At 34.6% G+C, this 20,088-nt stretch overlaps 1 protein-coding gene across 1 annotated transcript; it reads right to left on the bottom strand.

Annotated features, from left to right (window-relative positions):
* Positions 1-1,001: 1,001 nt before the first annotated feature.
* Positions 1,002-19,462, bottom strand: LOC126970715 (allantoinase, mitochondrial-like). The gene is made up of 7 exons (XM_050816807.1): positions 19,257-19,462; positions 12,345-12,496; positions 10,888-11,002; positions 8,324-8,470; positions 5,031-5,085; positions 2,547-2,640; positions 1,002-1,248 (listed from the first exon to the last, which is right to left on the bottom strand). Exons 1-7 carry the CDS (start codon positions 19,416-19,418, stop codon positions 1,002-1,004), a joined length of 972 nt encoding a protein of 323 aa, XP_050672764.1. The 5' UTR covers positions 19,419-19,462.
* Positions 19,463-20,088: the final 626 nt, after the last annotated feature.

Raw genomic sequence — 20,088 nt, 5'->3', positions numbered from 1 at the left:
AATAGCTTCAATTTGATATATAATTAATAAATATACGTTATGAACGTATAAATGTATCGAAATCATATCTGTTTACACCTGGCTGCGAAGAGGTGCGGCCAGGTGCGCAATGGCAACCGTGATTTTTTAAAATCATCATGTAAATTGCCGTGATGTAGACGATATGTTATTTTAAAAACAAGTGAACGAAATTTTTTCCCAAAAATCAATTAAAAATATTAGCGGCCAAATTATGATAGGAAACTTGGTAGATATATATTCTCCTAATTATAAATATACATAAATATTTTTGTTTTTAGCAAATAACCGATGAGCGCACTAATCCTGCAGTCGGACTGCGTACTAAGAAGCACGCAACACACGTATCCTTTTTGTGTAAGGGTAAAATCGAAACCTGAAATCATCGATGTGTGATGATAGATATCAAAAATTATGACATTGAAATTGCCAGCATAAAAATATTGATGAAAATCTCACAGTTTTGTGCTGTAGTGGATTTCCGTTTTTTCATATTAGGAACGTTGATTTCAGAATTATTATTATAACATACCAAATTGAACCGAAGAAATACCGCCCCATGCTTCCAGGTTGTTGGTTCCCTTTAGTTCTGGAGTGCAGGGCGAATGATCCGACACCACCAAATCGAGTTTATCGTCCAGCAAATACTCCCATAGCTTTTCCTGAATTCAAAATTCTCACGTGAATACAAATATATAATATTTAGATCATCTCATCTTATGTGTGAATTACAAGATAAATATTAACAGTTAATACTTAAATTCAAGCCACCAAGAAGGTGGAATTTCAGCCTGAGAAACAATGATACATCGAAAATATTAGAAGTAAATTTTGATAATATTTAGGTAAATTCTTTCAAATCATATGATATGTAGGTAGTAATAAAATAAGGATAACTAAAAAGTTACCTTACTTGAAGTCCATATTTTTTTTATAAAAATTATTCCCAGTAGATATTGTTATATGTTAAAAATTGTTTAATGTTATAAAAACAAAAGGTAAGTGCTATTTAGCACCTTATTCTCCTTTTCTCGAATCGGCGGCGCGCACTTATATTCGCTGTGACCATTTGGGATTTCTTCAGCAGTCAGCGACAGGTAGTGGTGACAAGTCTCCGCAGTGACTCCGCCTCTCCAGGCCGGATTCCCGGCAGCCAGTCGAGTAGCTCTAGCCTGCGCGAGAAGCGGCACCACGCTCGCAGAGGACACGTGCACGATATGGACTCTCACCCTGGTAACAAAAGTACAATCGTGCAATCATGCAGACCACTCCCAGAGAGGGAAAGTGTACGGTCCCTCCGTTTACCAAAGTTTTGACACATTTCCCGGATTGATCCACTCTCAATCGTTGACAGTTAGGTCTAGGTTGACTTTTCTCAATACTTCCAATCATATTTTCACTATAAATATTTTGTGTATTGAATTACATTTTAATGAACTACTGTTCAAAGGATATTTAAAAGCAGAAAATTACGGAATATAACATTATCATGCCCAAGTTCACTACGATTCACAAAAGCCAAATTATAATATAAGCAAAATTAAATTATCTTATTTTTTTTTGAAACACAAATTACACGTATTTTTTTTATAAATTTTACAAGGTTTCAGTTTCTGTACTACCTACACCATTTTGTAATGCTAGTCTTACATTTCGTAAATGGCTTTCTGTATTTATGGTTTTATTAGTTATATTCAATGTTATATATTTTTATAGTTTTGAAGCTTGAGCATCAAATTGTTTAGAGGCAAATTTAGTTCTTATGACTCTAGATTAAATTACAGAATTTTGGTTACGTTTATGTTTTAAATAGAAGTAGTATATAGTTTTACTTTTACGCGCCTTCCGGATAAGTAGTCCGCATCATGAAATATTTTTTTCCGTTCAATACTTAAAGTTGAGTTTACAAACGCCACCTTAACTCTTTCCTATTCAATGTAGAAAGATTGATTGAATCACAGTACGTGACCCTTTATAGAAAATTTTATATAATTTGATTTTGTTAGATTAAGAGTAAACGAATTAATTTTAAGCTAGTTATGTACTAAGAGCAGTCCTTTCTCGTGGGTATACCGTGGGTCCAAGAACACTCCCCTGAGGAATGCCGTAAGATTCAGCATAAACTAACAAAACTAAAAATTTAATTATTAATTTTAAGAAAATGGTAAGAGTATCCGCACATCGAAAAGTGACGGACAACACGCATCTATTGTTTATGACACTGCGAACTACAGTTCGCAATAATTAGATTATAGTGAAGCTTTATCGAATACAAGAAGTTCCAAGTAAGTAGTATCAAAGATAAGCAGGATTGACTGCCTTTAAGCATATGGTACATGCCTACTGTGGAGGTACTTGAGGTAATATGACGGGTCTAAGCGATCGAGATGTCTGCAGTCAAGTAAACCAAATCAGGAACAGTATGGCTGATCACATCACCAGGTTCCGGCGGTGTTCCAGCCCATGGGGATTATGACTTTTATTTCCGATTAATTAATACAAGGTTTTAATATGCAATATTAACTCACTTGGTCGTCTCCACAAAGTTATTTATCAATGATACTGCATCTAATTCCATGTTGGGTGGTCGAGATTCTAAATATGTATAGTAATCTTCTGGATCTGCAATTAAAACATTAAAAATTATGAACGTAAGAGCGTAATTACTTCGTCCTATGCAATCATTCAATATTGCAAGTCAGGTCAGCTCAATAGCTGACCTGACTTGCAATATTGAACCGCAATACTAAAATAGTGATCATGTTGTGATTATTACCTGACCAATGATCCTCATGCATTCATTGGCTTTCGGAGTTGTTTGTGTTCGAATGTTGTCGTGAGGTATATCGTCTTAAGCCTTAAAGGAATCTCAATACGTACAATCATACGATATGAGAGGGTCAGAATAAAGCAGAGTAATTTTGGCTATCGTATTAGGTACAATTCATTCAACACAAAACCTCATCTCGATGCATTTATATATTACTAGCTGACCCGGCAAACGTTGTTTTGCCATATAAAGTATAATTCACGCGATAGTTTTATAAATAATAGCCAATGTGTTATTCTGGTGTGTAAGCTATATTACTGTAAAGTTTCATCAAAATCCATTCAGTAGTTTTTGCGTTAAAGAATTTCAAACATACATCCAGACATACAAACTTTCACATTTATAATATTAATAGGATATGGGGGCTACTATGCTACAGATGGACATAGATACATTCATGAAACCACCTAAATTTATGACATAACTGGCGACGATGATTTTGAAAAAGTTGACTTTAGATTTATAATAATTAAATATTAGAATTTTTCAATCTGTATGTTACAGAATTATGCAAAAAAATAGCAAAAACATATTGTCAAAATTTGTATGGCAAGAAACTCATTGACACTATTAATTAATCATTTAACAGCTTCATAATTTTACTAATTTTAGTACAATCGTTGTAAAGTGAAAAAACAAAATTATTCAAACGTTTAAACGTAACTTATTATAAAAACAAAGCTAGCACAACTAAGCCGGCCACGACAAGTAAACCAAATACCTAACAAGTGTTATTTATTATTTAACGCTCGCGAAACATTCTCTATAAGAAATCTCCATTTGTCGGCCCTTACTCCTTTTATCATCAAGGCTTGAAATACACACTTATTGTTGGTAAGATCGTGGACTGAAATCAATGACGTTCTTTATACATATGGACATATCATTCGCAGTCTGATAGCGGGACGGTAAAAGTGTGCTTAAAGACAATGTAAGTACACTTTACTCCTCAGTCGTGTCAATCGATAAGTCTAAGTGTGCTATAAAAAGTGCTTAAAAAATACGTTAACGATGCAAAAAAAGATGTTGTGACTTTTCACCAGTAAGTTTATTTATATAAGATTGGTTTGCAAATAGCGTAAATAATTTAGTAAAACGAAATATTATATCATAAAAATATATGGTAAAATTATTGGCAAGTGTTCCGTATCCCTTACGCTCCCGCTTGTCAGAATGAGACAGATGAAAGGACACGTCCAGCACACAGTCAGGAATGAAAACTATAGAGTCGCTCATTTTTTAAAGGCCCAGTGAACAATGATAAGCAATATTGTATTTTATGTACAGAAAGTCATTGCTAATGAATTTGAACGGCTTACAAGAACGTGAACAATTACAAACTATTGCTATTTACACGGTATCACAAAAGTATCGTTACTGACTTTAATTATGTCATTTCATTTCACTAATACGTCCTGGACTTTAAATAAAGGACTCTTACAATGTTTCAAGGGTCGCGTATGTCTCACTGCTTTCTACACTTAGCGCCTGAAATATTTTGATAGCAAATTTGTTTTCTCGCGTCACACGGAATACCTACTGTTTATTTTTTGTTATAGAATGTGAATATTTTGTTATTTATTTGTCTTTGCTACTGTAACTTTAAGAGCACGGAGTCTTATGTGGTCAGAGCCGGAGTCGCACATTTTTGATTATTTACCAACTGCTGTGATTGATAACTATGTTTAGTAAGTCTTTATTAAAAAATTTGATACAGTGTTCACATAATGTACTTTAACTATCTTATTAATAAACGCAATGTAAAGTTAGGTACTCCAAGTTTAAAATTACTTCTCCCTGTCATGTAATTGTGTAGTGACAAAGGTAAAGATAGAGACAAAAAGTTTAAATCTCAAATTAAATCTCTTCTCTTCCATTAAAAAGGTTATTTCTCTAAACCTCCTCAAGAAAGTAGAAACATTTAAGTATGTCATGCTGGGACAATGACTTATTTGCTTCTTCTTCTTATTCTCCTCACCTATGACAAAGTGGTGGTCCATTTCAACATTTACCACCACCACTACAATAAGGCCTTGCTATTCATTAGTGTAATTTGCCAACCTATATGAACCAATGTCTTTGGATTCGGAGCCAGAAGTGTTCACCTGATAATTCAACTGAGCCCTGTGCTAATCTCTTGGTGGATGGGAAAAAAAGAACACACAACTTACTTCCTGCTTACCTTGTTTTTTTATTTTTCTTTTGGATGGAGCGTTATCTTCCATCTCCGCGTGGAACTGAAACGTTATTATATATAAATAAATAAATTTCTTTAAAATTAAGTTATCAAATTAAAAAATGTCACTCAAGGTGGAAAGATAACGTCATAACGATCGTAAATCCTTATGATCTAGTTATCAGTAAATATAATTTATATAATTGCGCTTCATAAGCTAATTTGCAAAAAAACGGGCGGTTTTATTTTTATCCGTCCCTTTAGAAAATACAATACCAAAAGAGGTTTTAATCATGTGAGAATAATACTGGCATGCTTATGAAGTGTTGTGGTATATAAAAAAGTTTATTCCAAATTCAAATTTAAGACATAGGTAGTCGGAATTTAACTTAAATTCCAGTTAATTGCGTATCGTGGCGGGAAAAGTTGATAGTTCGTATTAACTCTATCGTTTTTAGATAATTACTGTCGGATTCTCCTATTTCCTTGATATTTTTAAGTCTTGATAATATTTAGCGGTTTTTAAAATGGTTGATGGAACGATAACAGCGAGCAAAATTACAGCGCTACTTGAGGAAGGGTGTCGTCAATGTCTCAGAGGCTAAATGTGAGTCGTTCGACTGTCCAGAGGACTTAGCAACGATATCAAGAGACTGTTACCGTCAATAGAAGGCCTGGGTCTGGAAGAAAACCATGCACAGAAGCTCGAGATGACCGCTTCTTGGTGAACGAAAATCTTATGTCGACCTCAAAAAGACTCTAGAGGAAGTGAGAGGTGTGCAAACCAGCTTGGACTATAAGGAGACACAGGATACAATATATGCAGTCGCCGTCCACTCCATGGCCCGAAATTGTGCGAAGTGGACTCAAGAGAAATAAGTAGAGTATTATTCTCGGATGAAACCAGAATATCACTATATGGTGATGACGAACATCGGTGAGTACTGCGAAGGCACGGGGAACGTTTCGCAGAAGTTTCAAGAGATAGAGGTTCATCGTTTGGATTGACCAGCTCGGAGACCCGAGCTCAATGTCATAGAGCACGTCATTTGGGAAGTTCTAAAACGAAGAGTAAGATTGGTGCAGCAAGCTCCGTAAAAAATCAGAGAGCTAAGGAACGTAATTGCTGCGCAGTGGGAGCGTATTCCACAAGTAACAATTAAGAATGGCATCGATAGCATGCCCGGACGAATATAAGCTGTCAATTTTGCAAGAGGGGGCCACACTCGATATATAAACTTTTACTTTTTATTTTTATGTTAAAAAAGTTTTTAGCCTGCTCTTTTATTTTAATGAACAGATACGCAACTGGCTGTTTAGACCCTGGGATCATTTTATTTCCATCGAAATGTAATGACGAAATTGACAGAAACTACTTTTTGTTCATTTATTTTAAGTATTATGATACAAGCTACTTAGAATCACTACTAATATTTTAAGTGTGAATGTAAGTTTTTTTGTTACGCTTTTACACCGGAGCTACTGAACCGATTTTGATGGAATTTGGTACAGCGATCGACTACAGCTTGGAAAAGCGCATTACATTTTATCTTGGAAAAATACATTGTTCCCGCCGGATTTGTGAAAACTGAAATTCACGTCGATGAGCTATATACTACTATAACAATAGTAGGTTTATTTTGCCATAGCTATCTTCCTCGAAATAAGATTCATATAATAATGTTGGGAACGGGAGCGAAAATAGGAACCGGAACTGCAATTGGACGTGCGATAATCTTTAATTCCAATCTTGCTTATTATTTATAAAATCATTCATTATCAACGCAAATGAAGTCGCGGGAATCAGCTAGTTATGAAATAATTTGATGATGCCATTGAAACAGGTTATTTGCCTAGGTGCCCACTTTTTTGCACCTGTGTCCTGACTTTTCAACATCATTTTCCCCTCGGTCGAGACGATACAATACCAAAAGAGGTTTTAATCATTTGAGATTAATACTGGCACGTTTATGAAGTGTTGTGGTATATAAGAAAGTTTACTTTACCCATTCACTCGAACGTTTTTGAACGTCACTATGAAGCACCGAGGCGATGGCGAGAAAATATTTTCATAAAATTGGCCCCACATGATGGCATTGTAAAACACATCTTGACCGGTTTAAACAGGATAATAAAAAATTAAGTGGTTGGAGGGCGCCCTTTTTTGTGAAGTGACTACATGTAACTAAATATTGCATATATTAATAGAATACTTTTATATAATTACCTTAATCCTAATTTTATCTATTTTTTGGAGAATTAACTTAATGTGTATAAAATCGTTTAGAAAGTATTTTTTTGAAATTAGCAATACTCACGTTTATTAAGGAAAAAAATATAGCAAAAACGAAAACTATAATATACTAGCTAATATATTGACGAAGTCGTCAATCAGGTGTATAGCCGAGTGGTTAGCGATCCTACCTACTAAGCTAGAGGTCCCGGGTTCGAATCCCGGTAGGTGCAAGCATTTATATGATGAATATGGATGTTTGTTTCCGAGTCATGGATGTTTAAATGTATATATGTATGTTTATATGTATGTTTATATGAATTTATGTATGTTTAAGTAAGTATATTGTATTAAATATATCGTTGTCTTGTAACCCATAACACAGGCTATATATGCTTAACTCGGGGCAAGATAATTTGTGTAAAAAAAAAAGTGTGTCAATATTATAGTATATTACTTGCTGACCCAGCAAACGTTGTATTGCAGATATTAAAATCGCGCTACAAAAGTTGATGATGGGTTGAAATAAAAAAAAATTCAAAAGTTTCAAAAAAAATGTCAAAAGTTTCAAAAAAAATGTCAAAATAATTGGCGTGGACCACCCTTAACATTTAGGGGGATGAAAAATAGATATTGTCCGATTCTCAGACCTACCCAATATGCACTCAAAATTTCATGAGAATCGGTCAAGCCGTTTCGAAGGAGTTAAACTACAAACACCGCGACATGAGAATTTTATGTATCAGATTAATACCAAAAAAAATCAATTTAAATAATATAGATATAATTATTTGATCCGAGGTATTAAAAGTTGTGTTGGCTTCATCGTGTTTCATCGCCAAAGTACGCGTCACCATTGGTCACGTCTACTGGTCCGGCGCGTTGTAGAGGCGAAACACGTGTCGAATTGTTTAAAAACAAATATTGGCGGAATTAACACTAAAGAAAACTTAAATCATTTGTATAATTATGGATTTCTGCAAAGTAACGCCTAATTCAATAAGATTGTAAATCTTCAATAATGATTCAATATATAATGTTTAAGACGCTTTTATAATTTACGTACAGCTAAAACGGATCCAGTTCCTTCAAGTTCATGAAAAGCCAACTCCAGGTCAGCTGCACCAACATTGGGGAACTCTTCAACACCACTTGGACACAGGAAGCACTTGAAGCCCACGACACCAGCCTTCACCAGATCGCGCAGCGAATCCTAAAAATATAATAATATACCTACGATTTATTTGTATCTATATAATATGTTGTTAATAAAATATATTTCAAAAGAGCGCATCGCTTTTTAACCGACTTCAAAAAGGTGGAGGTTCTCAATTCGATCGGTAATGGACGGAATGAATATTAGGGACGAAACGAGGAGGACGTTGCAGCTGATGGCAATTGTTACGCCCTGCTGATTACAATGCAGTGACGCTCATGATTCTTGAAAAACCAAAAGTTTCTGAGCGGCACTACAGTTGCACTCATCACCTTGAGACATAAGATGTTAAGTCTCATTTTCTCAGTAATTTCACTAGCTACGGCCCCCTTCAGACCGAAATTCTATAATGAATATACCTTTCTGCTTCACGGCAGAAATAGGCGCCGTTTTGGTAACCATAATCTAGCCGACACCCTGTGCCTGCAGTGGTAAATGTCCTAAGTTGCCTCCTACGACTTCTCCTCCTCCTACTTGGGCCTGGGACTTCCCTATTCTTTTTATGCGCAAGGCAACCCTTATACCCTAACAATAAGCCGTGCAGGCGGGTGGTGCATCCTGCATGTAGACTAAGAAAAATTTGCGGAATATTTCCGCTAAATAGTACCTAATTCGATAGTTATTATTTTAACTCAGGCGCCTCTCGCTCGAATTCTTCGCGAGTACAATAAGTTAAACGATACCAATTCAGAACTTGATATATTCGGTGGTAGGCTGGTCAGGTTTAAAGAAAGTGTTGTTAAACACTTATCTGGTACTCAATCTGCATTTGTCAAATAAGTAGTTTTTTTTTTTCGTCTTCATTGTTTTAATAAGTTAAAGTTATAATTTGTACTTTCATTTTTTATTTTCTTTGTTTTTATTATAGCTTAGATAGTATTAGTTCTATTTTTCAGAAGTTTTTATTTATTTTGTGTAATTTTTATGTTCACCATAATTGTCGTATACTTTAGAACTACTAATTGTAACATTAGATTAAGAAAATTGTATTGTATATGATGTGGTGTGCTTTGATAAATAAATAAATAAACTTATGTGATAATGATATTCGAGTTACGTGTAAGTATTGCAACTTACATAAGCTACAATCCAACCCGCTCTAAAGCGAGAAGCAAAATACAACATACGGACAACATAAGAAATAAAAATGGCTTAGAAGTAACGTTGAATGAGATAGAGCTGTCACGCTCGATTATATGGGCGTAATTGCTCGTTTGGGTAAAGTCGGCTCCAGGCTTTATCAATATTGAACATAAAAAAGTTATGTGTCGTATAGTTAAAACTTAAACACATGGTCGGATTTGGTACTGCCGGACCATCGAATATGGTCCGCTACCAGAAGGTCTACTCGCAAAATCGACAACGATACATTCGGAACGATACGATAATGCTCCGAATATATCGCAACTATCCTACTCTAACAAATGTTCGAATTCCTTATTGTTTATCGTTACCATAGACTAATATTTTCAGTTTTTTACGATGTGAATGAAATATGTTCAAATCTAAACATTATCTGTGCTATGTCGCTGTTAAGTGTCAAAAGTCAAAATATAGGTTAGGCGCTAAGGACCTTGCCAGACACTGCACCACCAATTTGGGATCATTTACACAATGTAAATGTTAAAAAAATATGTAATGAATATAATATGACCATTTTAAATTAAATAAATAATACAAAACTTGCGGATAATAAAATGTAAAAGAAAATTAACTCAACCCTTCTCGTCGACTTCCAATTTCTCAGGCGGCCATTTGCATTATTTCTACGCATTAACGATCAACAAAATGACTTAAATGACTTAGTAGTAAAAAATCCTGTTGAATAGTAAATCACATAATTATTTCAATAATATTTATTAAGTATGTATATTGTATGGCAAATATATCTATACAACTTGAAAGGATAATAGCATCGACAGCCTAAAAGGTGTCGTTGAGATTATCGTAAAAGTGACGTTTGATTATGTGTGAAATTCGAATATTCGTCTCTGACATTTTCAACTAAGAGAAGGGCTAGACCGATAATATCCAAAAATTTTTCGTTCCGTTTAATCATCGTTTCGACATTGAATACGATGTAACTAAGAGTAGGGGATTCGACACGACTAATGCCACGATATATCGAATATCGATTTTAGGAGTAGGAGTAGGAGGCCCCCAGACCGCCTCCGATGGTTGGGCCGTACCAAATTCGATCATGTATTTAAGGGCATAAAATAAAAGGCATTTGTACTGTTCCATTTTTAATATACTAGATACTACTACCGCTTTGGAAACAAATGGCGCTCAGATAGAGAAGAAGCGGCGCACGAAACTTTCCCAGCATTTTGGCTGTTAGCCTCGCCTTCATGAAGCTTACACGGCGCAAGTCACTGCTATGTCTGTTTGTAAGTTGATGATAATGAACCAACCTGGTTTCCAACAATAACTCCACCCCAGAAAGCAACATCGACGAACACATTCCCTTTGGCTGAGTTTGCTTTTATTTTCAGGTTTTCTACTGTAGTTGTCGGCGGAATTGAATTTCTGCGAAGGTATAAGGAGTTAGTTTAGAAAAGAGATTTAAAGAATCAATAAACAAATATCAGTCAACGGAATATAAGAGTTCTTCGAGTTTACCAGTGGGAGGCCTTGCGCAGGATGCCGGCTAGATTATGGGTACCACAACGGCGTCCATTTCTGCCGTGAAGCAGCAAGTAATGTGTACCCAAGCATTACTGTGTTTCGGTCTGAAGGGCGCCGTAGCTTGTGAAATTACTGGGCAAATAAGACTTAACATCTTATGTCTCAAGGTGACGAGCGCAGTTGTAGTGCCATTCAGAATTTTTGGGGTTTTTCAAGAATCCTGAGCGGCACGCATTGTAATGGGCAGGGCGTATCAATTACCATCAGCTGAACTTCCTGCTCGTCTTGTCCCTTATTTTCATTAAAAAAAGAAGGAAATGTTTTTAAATATGAGTTGTTTGACCATTACATGCATTGTGTTGTATAATGTTGAAAAATAGAAAGTGTGGGGTGACCCCGCCGGGAACAAAGTTCCTCACGCCTTTTCGTTAACTCCGAATGTAAATTGATTTGGCTATTATGTCTGTTTATATTTTCGTATATGTTCGTGACTAGAGAAATAAGCATTATGTAAATTTCTTCACTTTTTTCAATGCAAATACTTAATGCAGTAGCGAATAAGTTAAATTGAACTATTCATTCATTAAATTAGCTAGATATAATTATTTTTTAATATAAATTCGATAAAACAACTTATCAATAACTTAAGCATAAGAAACTCTGCACTTACTAGACCGTTTAAGTTACGCAATAAAAAAGAAAGGTTGAAATTTGTAAAAAGCAGAGGGAGCGCTTGACGATAAGATCCGCTACTCCGGATAGACTCAACCAACGTGTCGGGTGAGGGCTTTTTTTTTGGAGTTTATAGCCTGGTATCTAACCCTTTAGGCCAATCGGGCGTGGCCGTAACTCTCATTTTATTGCCAGATCACTCTATTGGAAGCTACGCCAACCTGCTGGATAGACGCCATCATAAAGACTACTGAGTCCACCATGGTCCAGTGTACTCGCAACGTCTCTAACCGTCAGAAATGGAAGCACATCGCCAGTGGAGCTACCCTCAGATAGGATATCGACCCACCGAACACCCCACCGTGTACCTCGTCAGCGCAACCACGACCACTCTGACAAGAGTGTCCGGCTAAGAAGAAGATTTATGGAGTAGTAATATCTACTTCTGGGATTAAATATACAAATTAGATATATAATCAACATCGAAACCTCTCGCATTCCGTTATATTTTCTGAATTTCAAAAATCTGCTTTCCTAAAATGAAGTTATACAAATAAATTTGGCTACTCACAGAGGCATATCAACAATGGTAGTAATACCACCAGCTGCGGCGGCGGTTGTCGCGGTCCGGAACCCCTCCCAGGCTGTGCGTCCCGGCTCGTTTATATGAACGTGAGAGTCCACCACTCCCGGCAGCAAAGCCAAACCGCCTCCATCTATAACCTGAACAATCAGTTAGCAATTTAAACTCAAATTACTTTTTATGTAAGCCTACTAGCGGGATTGTTTACCTACTTCGGTAGTTTGCTGAGAATTCGGTTAGTTTCTGATTATGCCAAAGTAACGGAACTCTTCAATTCTTAGGAGCAAATTACCGACTATTTAGACATATTATTAATAAGTGTACTTCAGTTTCACTAAAACCAAAAAAGTATAAAAAAATTAACAAAAAAACTACCGACTTCAAAAAAAACTATTCCAAAACAATATAATATGCATTAAAAAGTAGAAAAATAATTGCGTATACGATCTAAATTATCTAGTTCTAGTTACAATTATTGTAAAATTTGGAGTCGGTGCCAGCCAAGGTAAGTAAGTAACTATATTGTACATAGTTGTAGGTGAGATGTGCTTGTGTTACACGCGCAACGTGGCAAGGCGAGAACCGAGGCTTGAGCCGCGGCGGGAGGACCCCGATTCTAAGAATATCAATATGATTTTAACTAGAATAAGATTAATTAGATTGTCTAAAAATATGCAAAATATTTCTACTTTTTAGTGCATATCTTTTGTTTTGGAATAGTCTTTAGTTTGATTTTTTTTAATTATCAAAACAAAGCCCTCTGGTCACTGTCGCTAATACTCTCTTCCAACCCAACAGCGAGTAATGGAACGATTTACTATAAACGACTAGATGCCTATTAAAAGGTCGTCAAAAATGTCTGAGCGGAGTTGTACGTATAAATCAACTTATACAGATAGCATTAAAACATTAAGATCTTATTTCGTGGCAATAATGTTCAAAGTTTATTAGAAGCTCGGACGTGAATTAGTAAAATTTCTAAAAACGTCAAGTTAGTTGCAGAATTTTGATAATTTTAAGAATTTTATTTTTAAACTGAAATACGACACATAAATTTTTTTAAGCTTGGATATGTTATTATTTGGATAATTTTTCACTGCATACTTTATTATTGCGTGGCGTCGTATTCAAAGCGCGGTCGAAACACAACTGAACGAAAACTCTGCGTAATAGACGCGTAGGCAGAGTGAGGTGAGTCTAGTTGGAACCAATGTCATGGTAGGATGATAGGTTTGAAATATTTTTTGATTTAATCCTGGTAGGCAATGGATGCACCGCAACGGCAGTAACCTACTTTGCTGAGAGCAGAAGTAGCAACAGGTACACCGTAGGAATAGAATTACCGTAGGTATTGGAACTTTACTTCAATTTGCAACTTCAGTGAGTAACATTAATGCACAAAACTGATATATACAGATTGCACATTATTGAGAATTAAAATCAATTAGTAATGTTATAATGAACTTTATGGCACATAATAAACTTTTATATATTGAGTGAATTTTTAAATTTATTGCCAAATAGTTGACAAATGTTGCCATTTTACAATAATAAAATAAGATCATTAACATTTATTATGAAAAGTAGGTTTTAACGAGTTTTACAGTTGCATTTGGAAGAAATATTACTTTTACTTAATTTCAATTAGTACAGTTGTGGGTTCAAAACATTGAAATCTATCCAATGAAGCTATTTCTTAATTATCGTGTGTGAGTACCCCGCACCCCCTTCTACATAAATTCAAATTCAAATATTTTTATTCAAAATAGGATTTAAAATCACTTATTGAACGTCAAAATCTACCACCCATTCAAAAGAGACAGCCTCAGACCTGAGAAGAATGGGCGCAAGAAACTCAGCGGGCTTTTTTTTTTTAAATATAAAATATGGATTACAATGTAATATCGTACAATAAACATTTATAATTAAAGAGCCTGAGGGTGTTCGCTTTATTCCCAGTCCGTGGTGTCATTAAGAAAATCGTTTATGCTATAATAACCTTTTCCACACAAACGTTTTTTAACAATTCTTTTAAATTTCGTAACATATTTGTTTTGTACATTTTCTGGGATCATATTGTAGAAGCATATACATAGCCCAACAACTTACCAAGACTTACTAACTCGACCCAACCGAGTAGTAGGCATAACAAGTTTATGTTTGTTCCTCGTGTTAACATTATGAATGTCACAGTTTCTAGAAAATTCCTCAATGTGCTTATGAACATTATCAACAACATACAAAATATTATCAAAAATGTATTGACAAGCAACAGTCAAAATGTTTATTTCTTTAAATTTTTCTCTTAATGATTCTTTAGGACCTAGGTTATAAATCGCGCGAATAGCCCTCTTCTGCAGGACAAAGATAGTATTAATATCGGCCGCACTGCCCCATAACAATATACCATATAATAATAGTTAGCCTGTCATGTATTAAATCAGGGTTAAAAAAGTACTCAAATGCAAATCCCAGTATTTATTAACACATAATAATATTTATAATTTGGGATGTTCAAAACCCATTTGAAATTAATGCCTCAGACCTGAAAATAAAGGGCGCAACAAACTCAGCAGGACTGGTTATTGATAATAAATTGTATCACCGATATTAAAATTTATTTCATTAACCAGCCTGACAGTGGTCGCTCCAACCCATGGGCATGGCACAGATATGTCTACTGTGCCCATGGTGATATTATAATCTGTTTAAATCACACAAACATTAAAGAAAATTTTGGTATTCATGTAGAAATATATGTATTGATTCAACCAGGTACGTAGGTCATATTTATTCCTTATAATTAAAAAAATAATTTTCTCAAATGCTGGTGATTTCGTTAAAGGCGCACCCTACATCAAATTGTTTAGCAAGATATTCTGAACTGTATCAACAATTATATATAAATAGATTGTTATTATTTTATAGCAATAACCATGATAGTACAATTTTGTATATTTTATTAAAAAAAGCGCAAAAACAGAATGCTGGAAGAGTTTCTTGCGCCGCTTCATGTACATTGAGTGCCATTTGCTTCCGAAGCTGCAGAAGTATTAGAAATGAGATCAAAAAGAAATTCTAAAGCAATCAATTATGCTTATTAATTATACCAATAACGTTGAACTAAATATATATTTAAATTCGGGATATGATCTAGCGACTATCTTATGTGGAAAAATGATGTTATAGAATTTCCTCGATAGAATCTAAATCAATAATATAACCCGTCAGCATTAAAAGAAATACTTAAAATATAACTTTGAAGCTTTCAATAGTAATAATAATAATAATATTGACACACTTTTTACACAAATTATCTTGCCCCAAGTTAAGCATATATAGCCTGTGTTATTGGTTACAAGACAATGATATATTTAATACAATATACTTACTTAAACATACATAAATTCATATAAACATACATAAATACATTTCAACATCCATGACTCGGAGACAAACATCCATATTCATCATATAAATGTTTGCACCTACCGGGATTCGAAGCCGGGACCTCTAGCTTAGTAGGTAGGATCGCTAACCATTGGCTATACAAGTCGTCATAGTAGTTAATTAAACACAGGGCTTGTGTGATCCAGATTTAAAAAAAATATCGATTAAGTATATTAATAAGCCTTAAAGTCAAATTCGAGCGACACGCCTGCCGACTCTCATTGGCGTTCATTTTAGTTTTAATAAAGTCAATGTCCTATTTATGTTACAACAGATGAAACCTGCCCAAAGATACTTAAAATAATATTTCTTGTATTGCACCAGAACCGAATTAATACTGATAACGAAATGATAAGCTCTGTGCTTACATCTGTTGTAGGAATGTTGTGACAAATAATTTTATCAGTTGAATAGCAAATCCACATATATATATATAAAAGAGAATGTATGTTCCCTAATAACTCCTAAACTATTCGACCGATCTCAATGAAATCTTTTGTAATAGATTCGTTGAAGCTCAAGGAAGGTTTACATATATAGTTTGTCGTGTCACGAACACACCCACGCATTTACCATATCTCTCGAACCGTTTATTGACAGAACAAGGTCTGTCGGGTCAGCTAGTCTATACTAAAAAAATAACGGCCGGTTTTTTCCTTCGGTTATACTGCGAAAACTACAAAACCGATCGGAATAATACTTATAATATTAGTTACAGCGTATTTCGGAGAAGGTTTAGTATATGATGTGTTGGTGATTATATATCCGAAACCTATATATTTTTGACTTAGAAATACCTATATATTCACAAAACAAATAATCCATTCAATGACATTTCATCTCTTACACAATTCATACAATGAGCGGGCACGGGGTACTTAATTGACGACCGATATAGCCGAAAGGTAAGTGATCCTGACTACTAAGCTAGAGGTCCCGGGTTCGAATCCCGGTAGATGCAATCATTAAAATGATGAATATAGATGTTTGTTTCCGAGTCATGGATGTTTATATGTATTTAAGTAAGTATATTGTATTAAATATATGGTTGTATTTTACCCATAGTACAGGCTATGCCTAGTTTGGGGCAAGATAATTTGTGTAAAAGTGTGTCAATATTATTATTATTAAATTTATTTGGCAAAAAAACGTTTGCCAGGTCAGCTAGTAATTATTATTTAAAAAAATGTTTTCTATATTCGAGACTGTTACTTAAGAACCGATTTGGAATTACTTACCTTATACGCCTTATACCTTACTTATTATACCCACATATGGATATATGTGGGTATACGTAAAACCAGGTGACATGATTGATAGCAAAAAGCCAGGTTTTCCCAGTTTCCTGGATTTTCCCCCCACAAACCTTATGTATTAGTTTTAAGCATGATAAAGTTTTATCCATCAACACGTAGATAGGGTTGTAGAAATAAGTTTTCTGTTACCTACATATATAAGGCTTAATTGTAAATTACTATAATAAGTAGATTATAATTTGTATATATTTTAATATCAAATACAGAAATTTGGAATTTGTTTTTTGTTTTTTTTTTTTTTTTTTGGTGACATAATTTTAAAATTCAATCTTAATCTACCTATGTCTTCTATCCTGTATGTGAAGCGTATCTACTGGTACTTGCCTCTCATCCTCAGCTCTGTTCTAACGGAATTATCTTCCTAAATCTAATCTTTGAACATACAAATCTAATTTTAGATGTACAATAGTACCTACCTATGTTAATATTTACAAGTCTTCAAATAAATTAACTTAAATAAATCTGTAACTTAACCTTTTCGTGTATGTAATAGTGAAATGCGTTACTTTAATAAATATCATTGGATTTGTATGATTTTTGACGTTTAGGGAGATCAGGGGATAAGGGTGATCTTGGAAGAAACTGATAATTATGAAGGGGTAACAATTTTTTTTTTCTATAAACAGTGACGTAGAAGTCGTCACTGTTTATAGAAAATAAGTACATCCCGGTACAAATTTGTAATTGTTATGTACCAAGTACGAGGTGGTGCAACTTAATATGATGCTAAGACGTTTTCGGAAAATATTTTTCGACAATTTTGCACTTAGGTACATACTTCTAGGTGGTGTTGGGTTGAGAGGGAACACCATGTGAATAATACACGCCTATAGCATCACATTATACTGTTTTAAATGTATGCACTCAAAGGCCCAAACCCCTCTTAGCAAGAAAGCTAGCAAGAATTTATATTGATTTGTTGTCATATAAAATAAACTGATTTCAGTTGTTGAGGCAAAGGTATTAAGTGTATTTATTTATGAAAATAAGAGACGAGATGAGCAGGACCTTCAGCTGATGGTAATTGATACATCCTGCCTATTACAATACACTGCCGCTCAGGATTTTTAACTAACCCAAAAATTCTGAGCGCCACTAAAATATTATTGCTCTGGACACCTTGAGAAAAGATGTTAAGTCTCATTTGCCTAGTAATTTCACTAGCTACTTCAGACCGAAACACAATAATGTTTACACATTAAGTACCCATAATCTAGTCGGCATCCTGTGAAAAGTTAATACTCCATCCTCCCACTGGTAATCTCTTCATTCAAATCAAAAGAACTTCAATTATAAATTATTATTTCATAACCAGTTTTAATCATATTAACAAACAGAAATAACACATTAATTAACGTCTATAACCACGCCACGTAATAAACTATTATTTCCTAAAATAGGTCATGGCTACGGAACCCAATTACTTAATTATTTACTAAAAGTAAGTATAACCTTGACTTGTAAACTGCGAATATATATTACTTTGTTTGGAATATTTTGAGGATCACATGATAAAAATCGACAAAATAAAACGTAACTGGTTCCTCGGGCTCGAGGGTCGTGCTCGCAGTCAACACTCCAGAAAGTTTACTTGACAAACAATTATATATACCTACGTAAAACATAAAACCTGTGTATTGTTTGAAATGCAGCTATACATGTGCATTTTTGAAGTTAGGTATACTTCTTTTGGCGCCTTAGGGAAAAATAATCAGAGTGACTTTTGATGGGCGCGCACACCATCACGGTAATTCGACACCTTGAATATATTGTATTGAATTGCAGAGTGCACATTTAATTCATACATAATATATATTACAAATGCACTAGAATTAATTAAATTATTAAAGAACTATGTGGTTGAAACACCCGTTGATTGCTTGGGTTTAAATTTTTTGTCTAATCACGGCCAGTCTGCGACCTGACACAAACAAAATGATAATATGTGACTTAGCAACCATCAGCCAGTTGAACACTTGACTATTTATATATGCAAGCATATGAATGACTCAAATATTTACATTTTCAAACTGATAATGATACTTATGGCTCGCTTGTTTGTAGCATATAATGACAATTCCACTATCAAATTGTTAAAATATTATAATGCTTATATAATCCAACAACATCTTACTTCAATCTCTTCTCCGTACTCCTCTATTATTTCATTTGCTTCATCTCGGCTAACAATCTCCGCGATCACACCATTCTCATCAACCACTACACCGCCATCGAAGATACTTGACTCTGTCACAACGTTGGTACTCAAGAACAGCTGTCTATATTTAGCTTCCATATCTAAACAACACACTGCTACTCTAACTGAGATACACACTTGAACTGTTGTCAATGTCATGTCAATGCTCAGTAAACTGATAAGAGGACGCAGTGCGCTTGTAAATAACTGTTTACTTCATTAGGTTTATGTCAAATTTGTCTTTGAATGAATAACCGTTGATTAGCTATTACATTATTATCAAGAAACGAGAGTTTAACTCAGTGGCGTAGCGTGAATTGGCGGGGCCCCGTATAAAAATATGCTTGGGGCCCTTATGAAGGGTAAAGATTTCTCAAAAGAGACAAAATAATGTTTGCATAAAATTAAAAGAAATATTTATTAATTATAAATATCTATCTGTCATTTATTCCAATTTTTTACAAACAATTCAAATTTAATATACCTACAGTCTCCTTGCCTTTTTTTCTTCAAGCAGCAAAAGCTTTAATTATTTTTTTTTTACGCACGTAGGGGTAGCCCCCGTACCGCGGGGGCCCCGTATAATTGACACACCATATACGGCGGTAGCTACGCCCCTGGTATTATTTTATTTTATGCTCCGAGTAGGTATCACACAATCATCCATATAAAATATTTTTAATTATGAAATACGTATTTATAATTGAATGATAGCATTACTAAGTTTACAAAAATTTAAATTCCTTTTAGACGTTCGTGACAATATCAA

The sequence above is a fragment of the Leptidea sinapis genome, chromosome 21 (genome assembly GCF_905404315.1).
Source record: "Leptidea sinapis chromosome 21, ilLepSina1.1, whole genome shotgun sequence".
NCBI lineage: Eukaryota > Metazoa > Arthropoda > Insecta > Lepidoptera > Pieridae > Leptidea > Leptidea sinapis.
The sequence above is the reverse complement of the archived record's forward strand: the minus strand, read 5'-3'. Positions and strand labels throughout refer to the sequence as shown.